General features: G+C 53.3%; 1 protein-coding gene across 2 annotated transcripts; it reads right to left on the reverse strand.

The window, feature by feature from the left end:
• Window positions 1-4,711: 4,711 nt before the first annotated feature.
• CFD (complement factor D) lies at window positions 4,712-7,291 on the reverse strand. Of its 2 annotated transcripts, none has more exons than XM_053581594.1 (5): window positions 6,962-7,291; window positions 6,279-6,432; window positions 6,038-6,182; window positions 5,526-5,783; window positions 4,712-4,936 (listed from the first exon to the last, which is right to left on the reverse strand). In XM_053581594.1, exons 1-5 carry the CDS (start codon window positions 7,125-7,127, stop codon window positions 4,775-4,777), a joined length of 885 nt encoding a protein of 294 aa, XP_053437569.1. In that variant the 5' UTR covers window positions 7,128-7,291; the 3' UTR covers window positions 4,712-4,774. The 2 variants fall into 2 exon arrangements, with proteins under 2 accessions (XP_053437569.1, XP_053437566.1); XM_053581591.1 differs by having other exon boundaries at window positions 6,279-6,435; window positions 6,962-7,282.
• Window positions 7,292-7,517: the final 226 nt, after the last annotated feature.

Below are 7,517 nucleotides of genomic sequence, written 5' to 3' on the forward strand. Positions count from 1 at the left end.
TAGTATATGCAGGGCCCAAGGGTGTACACAGTCAAGGTATAGGACACCGGGGAGGGTCTTGTCTGTGTACATTTCTCTGGCCCTCACTCCTTCTTCCCCTCCCCCACCATGAGCCTTCAGCCCTCTGGCCATAGATTTCTGACCAGCTCTGTCCTGTCCCCCAGGGGTCCCCCTTCTGCTGATTATGTTCTACTACCCCTGCTGGGCCTCTGAGGCGGAAAGGCTGTGGCCAGGCACAGCACCCTGCCTGTTAAGTGGTAATTGGTTTGCTTATTTTTTATTCTGCAAGGTTCAGGGGAAGATAGGCAGGGCAGGCGCCCCATGAAGGTAAATGCCTTGTGGCTGGCTGCATATAAGCTCCTTGGGACTGTGCACAGCAGGCGCTCAGTAGCCCCATTATCTGGGCTGAGAGGCCCACCTGCCCATGACCACAGACTCAGGTGGCCTCACAGTTCCCTCATTAGACCTTCCTGAAGGGATTTGAGGCTGTCAGGCCCTTGGGTCTGTGGACTCCAGCCCCCCTCTCAGCTGGCTGGTCACTGCCCTCCTAAGCAGAGGTGTTCAGCCTTTTGGCTTCTCTGTGCCACACTGGAAAAAGAAAAATTGTCTTGGGCCATGCGTTAAATACACTAACGAAAGCTGATAAGAAAAAATAAAGATCTGTGCATGATTTTTGTGGTATCGACACGACAGATAACCAAAAATATCCCCAATCCACATTGGGTCCATGAGCTGTGTGTTGGACACTCCTGAATGGCAGACCCATGCATCTTGGCAGCCTAGGTGAAGGGACCAGGCCACATGGTCACCACCCCATGGATGGAGCCATCGTGAGGCAATGGAGATTTCTACAGTGGATTCATAACAGATGGCATAAACAGTGACACGTCTGTGCAAATCATCTGTTCTAAATTAGAATTAAGGGGAGGATGTCAGCTCATGGGCAGCTCTGGCAAGTGGGGAGGTCAGAGCTCAGGTGAAGACTCCAGTGCATGGTGGCTGTGTGCAGTATCTTATGCCTGTAATCCTAGCACTCTGGGAGGAGTAGAGTGCTGTAGTTTCATAGCTCACAGCAACCTCCAACTTGGGCTCAAGTGATCTTCTTGCCTCCGTTTTTCTATTTTTAGTAGAGACAGGATTTTACTTTTGCTCAGGCTGGTCTCAAACTTGTGAACTCAAGCAGTCCACCCGCCTTGGCCTCCCAGAGGTGTGGGTACCTACTGGGGGTGTCTGCTGGAATATTCAGTGAAGGCCAAGACAGACATGTGGACCATGATCCTCCTTGCCCCTACCTCAGGTCCCCATAACATCCTCTTAGCCACACAGTTCTCACCTCTGGAATCAACAATAACACCACCACATTCTCCTAAACCATGATTCTCAACCTTCCTAATGCCGTGATCCTTTAATACAGTTCCTCATGTTGAGGTGACCCTCAACCATAACATTTTCGTTGCTACTTCATAACTGCAATTTTGCTACTGTTACGAATCGTAATGTAAATATCTGATATGCAGGATGTATTTAGGCGACCCTTGTGAAAGAGTCGTTCGACCCCCAAAGGGGTCCCAACGCACAGGTTGAGACCTCTGTAACCATCTCCTCCGGAAACTTGAGTGGCTCCTGCTGACCCAAGAATGAGGTAAAATGCTCAGGGGGTTTTAGAGCAGGATCAGCCAGGTCACCCACTGGGATGCGAACCTCACACACCACCCAGTTATCTGGGCCCCAGTGTTGTCTGTGTCTGTGGGGAAATCACTAGATGGCTGTGCCAGGCTCTTGAGTTTGTAGAAGCCTTCCCCAGTGAGAAAGCTAAAAGTAGGACTTAAAGAGCAAATAGTATTGATTGATTGAGCCAGAGTTTCACTTTCTTGCCTCCAGTAGAGTGCTGTGGTGTCATAGCTCACAGCAACCTCATACTCTTGGGCACAAGTGATCCTCTTGCCTCAGCCTCCCAAGTAACGAACTAGAGGTGTCCAGTTTTTTTTGGGTTTTTTTTGCAGTTTTTGGCTGGAGCCAGGTTTGAACCCACCACCCCCGGTATATGGGCCAGTGCCCTACTTCTTGAGCCACAGGTGCCGCCGTGTATATATAGATGTATATATATATATATATATATATATTTTTTTTTTTTTTGTAGAGACAGAGTTTCACTTTATTGCCCTTGGTAGAGTGCCGTGGCCTCACACAGCTCACAGCAACCTCCAACTCCTGGGCTAGGCGATTCTCCTGCCTCAGCCTCCCGAGTAGCTGGGACTACAGGCGCCTGCCACAACGCCCGGCTATTTTTTTTGTTGTTGCAGTTCAGCCGGGGCTGGGTTTGAACCCGCCACCCTCGGTATATGGGGCCGGCGCCCTGCTCACTGAGCCACAGGCCCCGTCCCGTATATATATTTTTTTTTTTAGAGAAGGGGTCTCACTGTTGCTCAGGCTGGTCTCAAACTCATGAGCTCAAGCAATTCCCTGTCTTGGGCTCCCAGAGTGCTAGGATTAAAGGCATGAGCCACCACTCTCAGCAGCAAATAGTATTTAAACGTGTCTCCTCCTGCCAAGTCTTTGCCCAAGCTGTGCCCTCTGCCTGGGAATCCTCCCATCCTTTTTTTTTTTTTTTTTCTTTTAGAGACAGTCTCACTTTGTCACCCTTGGTAGAGTGCCATCGCAGCAGCCTAGCTCACAGCAACCTCAAAGTCCTGGATTCAAGGGCTCCTCCTGCCTCACCTCCCAAGTAGCTGACATTACTTGGTGCTCACCACAACACCTGGCTAATTTTTCTTTTCTTTTCTTTCTTTTTTGAGACAGAGTCTCACTTTGTTACCCTTGGCAGAATGATGTGGTGTCACAGCTCACAGAACCTCAGACTCTTGCCTCAGCCTCCTGAGTAGCTAGGACTCCAGGCACCCACCACAACGCCCAGCTACTTTTATTTTTAGAGACAGGGTTCTCGCTCTGGCTCAGGTTGGTCTTGAACTTGTGAACTCAGGCAATCCACCTGCCTCGGCCTCCCAGAGTGCTAGAATTACAAGCATGAGCCACCATGCCCAGCCCTATTTATTTATTTATTTATTATGTATGTTAAAGACACGGTTTTCGCTCTTTTCTCAGGCTGGTCTTTAACTCCTAAGCTCAAGCTGTCCTCCCACCTCAGCCTCCCAGAGTGCTAGGATTACAGGCATGAGCCACAAAACCTGGCCCTCCCATCCTTTTCTGCTGGGCAGATCCAGACTACCTCCCTGGCCTTCCCCCAGGGCAGGTCTCCCTTCTCCCTCCTTAACCCAAACATTGTCCTCCACCCCACTCCATCAGGGCCTGCTCTGCCCTCCAGGCAGGAGGAGTTGGGGCAGCTGTATCCCTCACCAGCTTCAGTGCTTACCAGCTTGTCAGTCTAGTTTCTTCTGCAGCCCCAGCAGAGTCATCAGACAATGCAGGACACCCAGTTTAGTGTGACTTTCATGTAAACAATGGACACCTTTTTAGGATAAGTATGTTCCACATACCACAAGAAATTTGTGGGTATATTTACAAAAAGTATTTGTTGTTTATTTGTAATTCCCATTTAACTGGACATATTCATTTACTGCTCTCCCTCCCAACTAGATCATTTTGAACCCATTCCCTGTCATCATCATTTCACTTGGGAAATAACTTATTTAATGAATGAATCCTTGTTGACTGAATTACTATTCATTTCCCCTCTTGTTTAAATGTCATATGACTTTAAAAAATACACACGAAATTCATGAACATGGAGGACAACCTCATGCCCGCCATCCACAGCTAAGTGAATTAATTCCATGCAGCTGGACATTTACTGAGTTCTGTGAACCTGGCTGAGTCTAGGCTGCGTCTGTAGTACCTGGCCCAGCACCCAGTGAACAGTAAGTTTTCAACAAATTCTTATATGTGAGTGTGATTCCAAGGTAAACATTCCATAATACAAAAAAGAAAATTGAGGCATAGGTTTCAATTCCATCTCCCTATTTCCCAGTGGGACACATGACTTCACCTCTCAGACCATCAGTCTTCCTCATTTGTGAGCCAGGCTGACAACAGTCACCTAGTAAATAGGTGCTGGGCCTCAATGGTCCCTTCTCCAGGTAGGAAAAGGGCACTGGAACTCGGTTTCTAGGTTCTGCCTCCATCTCCTCCCCGTTGGTGCCCTGAAAGGGGCAATGAGTCACCCTGTCAGCCTTCCTCGGCCAGTGAACCTGGCAGCACCTGGGGGTGGTTGATGAGCACAGTCACTGCTACTCTGTGGCCCCAAGACAATCACACAGCTCTTCTGAGCCTCTGTCTCCCCTTCTGGGATACAGGTCGTAAAAGCACAACTTCACGTCGTCTCTGTACACTTAAATCTCAGACCAGAGCAGAGTTTTGCAGAGTGGGCCCACATGTTCTACTCGGAAGCAAAGAGCAGACAAACATTAAAGGAGACACCATCCCACGTCACCTTCTCCGACTTTTAGGGAAGAGCACGAGCGCCACCTTGTGGCCACGTCTCTAATAAACAGCGACCCCCCCTCAGCGGGGTGAAAGGGCTCCAGCCTCCTAGCTCCTGCCCCGAGGTCTCCCACGCCGGGTGCACCCTTGCTCACCTGCCCACAACTTATCATTTATTCCTGCGCTTTTACTCTTGACTTCATGCCTCCCCCCAGCCTGGTTCGCCTCCTTCGCGGTCCCTCGTGCAGTACGTGGTCAATAAAGACTGATTGGATGCAAAAATGAATGACTTTATTGCTCGGGCCCCGCAAGGTGACCGGATCCCCTGGACCCCTCCTCAGGCCGCTGCGCCTTCGGCCAGGACTCCATCGATCCAGGCCACGTAGCTCGCCACGCGCGTGTAGATCCCGGGCTTCTTGCGATTGCCGCAGACTCTTGAGCCCGAGGTGACAACGCCCTCAAGCACGCCCCGGCACACCAGCGGGCCCCCGGAGTCACCCTGCGCGAGGTGGGCCGTGAGTATGGGCTCTGCCACCTGGAGCCTCCCTTGTCTGGCTCTGGCTCCAGCTGGCAATTTCAGCTTTTCTCTTGCTCAATTTGGTTCTTCACTGATCAAGCTCCTCAGGCCGTGCCCCACTACCAAGCCCCGCCCATCCCCCTATCCACTCAGCTCTCGGCCCCGCCCCTCGGAGCAGACATGTTCCTAGTCTCACCAAGTCCGCCCGCGACCTTATCCTACTCCAGGCTCTCCCTGATGGGCCAGAGCCCATTTCCCCTAACTGCCCCAACCTGTCTCAGTGACCATCCCTCAACTCAGGCCCCTCCTTCTAGTTTGCCCCAGTCTTGGGCCATTCTCCAAACCTCGCCCAGCCGTAGGCCTCATCCTTGCCTGCCCTGCCGCTCCACCTAATCCAGCTCCACAAAATCACATCTCCGAATCAGCCCCATCCCTTCTCCAGGCCCAGCCCCAGAACACCCCGCCCCCCAGGGCCACACCCTCGTTCTTCCCGCCTCTTCCCTGGTCCCGCCCTCAACCACCCAACCCCTTCCCAGGCCCCGCCCCATCTCCTGGTTGGGTTCCTGAGCACCTTGCAGCTGTCCTGGCGATTGCTTTCCGCGCACATCATGCGCTCGGTGATGGTGCTGTCGTGGTACGTGCGCAGGTTGCAGGTGGCCCGGTCCAGCACTGGCAAGAGCACGTGCTGCAGGCGGTCCGGCCGCCGGCCAGAGTGGCTGACCACGCCCCAGCCGGCCACGTCGCAGAGGGTGCCGGGTGCTACATCGCGGTCCACGCGTTGCCAGGGCAGGGGACGTACGGCGGGCCCCAGGACAGCCTTCTCAGACAGCTGGGAGTGGACGGAGGTGGACGTCAGGGTTGGGGTACATGGGGTGCGAAGCAGGAAAAAGTGGGTTGGGGAGGTGGGCATCAGGGTGGGTGCGAGAGTGCCCACTGCAGCAGGAAAGACTGCAGCTAGACTCGCTGGGGATGGGTACATGGGTGTGCCCAGCGTAGCAGGAGAGACTGCGCCTAGACTCAGGTGTGGGGATACAGGCAGGGACCCTCCTCAGTGCAGCAGGAACTGCTGCTACACTCTCCGACCTGCAGCAGGAGGAGGTCATGGTCGATGGTGTCCGGCCGGCTGTCCGGGTGGGGCACTGAGCGGCGCACGTCGTACAGGCGCTTGGAGATCTCAGGCTGGGACAGAGAGTGGGCGCCCAGGAGCACCTGCACCTTCCCATTGGCCCTGGGTACGGAGCAGGGTCCATTGTCAGTGGGAGCTGGGTGCCACCACCCATCCTTATCCCTACCCACTCCTTTGCTTCCCAACAAGGGCACTCACGTGTCCTCCAGGCAGTGTGCTGCGCTCAGCACCCACTGCTCGGCCACCAGGACACCGCCACACAGATGCTGGCCATTCACCTGTACCGATGCCATGTAGGGCCTCGCGTGGGCCTCGGCCTCCCGACCACCCAGGATGCGACCACGAGGCTGTGCTGCTGTGGAAGGACAGGAGGGTGTGAGGACCATGGGGTGGACCGACTTTTCCATGACCCCTCCAACCCCAGGTCACTCCAGCCCCTCTCAGACCACAAATTCCATATCCGTCTTCATCCCATCAGAGTTCAGGATTCAGATGCCTCCTGGGCCTAGAATGATCAGTGCAGGTGTGAAGAGAATGGCACAGGGAGTGGGGCACTTGGGAGCAAACTCTAGCCCTACCTCCTATGCCTAGCACTTCAAATTAAATAAGGAAATTAGGGCTGACCAAACCAACACCCATGCTAGTCTAAGTTTACTCAGGAGGTGGCCGGTTTTTGAGTGCAGAATTTCAGATTCTCATGGTGAAGAAAGCTCAGATTTCACATTCAAAATTTTAAGAATTTCTTTGACTTTGAGAGCTTTCTGTTCATGGGGACTTTACCCCCCACTTCCTTTCTGCCCACCAGATGGACTGGAGACTGTTCTATATAACTGAGGGGGCCCCTGGCTACAGGCTGCTGCTCCTGCCCCGGTACCACTCACCACACATGGCTGCTCCTAGAAGAACCAGAGCCACCAAGCTTGCTGAACTGTGCATCATGAACCGTTGTGTTCTCAATGCTGAACCAAGCAGGGCCCTGGGGGTGCTTTTATGAGAGTGGAGGGGGTGGGTGGCTCCCATAGGCCTTGGGGATGGGGTGGGGTCCATGATCAGGCCCTATTTGCCTGGTGGGCAGTGGTCCAGCTGGGGAAAGGGGAACCTGCCTAGCTTCCACCCTTTTAGGGATGGGTTATCTTCTCCCAGACTTGCACCAGGGGATAGGCCACTGGGGGTCCCTTCTGCCTCCATGAGTCTCATCCTATGCTGACCCTGCTAGAGGGCAGCCCCTCAAGTTGGACCCACCCCAACCTTCTATCCCAGTCTCTTACTCCACCCAGAATGTCCTTCCAGTCTCGAGTTTCACAATAGCAGCAGGAAGCCACAGTGTGTAAACAACCACTTCCTCATCTTTCTACTCCTCCCTCCCTTTCTTCCTCCTCCAACTAGGAGAGAAAGTTGAGTGGGGGTGTGATTAAGGTCACCCAATACCCTGTCTCT

The sequence above is a fragment of the Nycticebus coucang genome, chromosome 2, assembly GCF_027406575.1.
Source record: "Nycticebus coucang isolate mNycCou1 chromosome 2, mNycCou1.pri, whole genome shotgun sequence".
Lineage (NCBI taxonomy): Eukaryota > Metazoa > Chordata > Mammalia > Primates > Lorisidae > Nycticebus > Nycticebus coucang.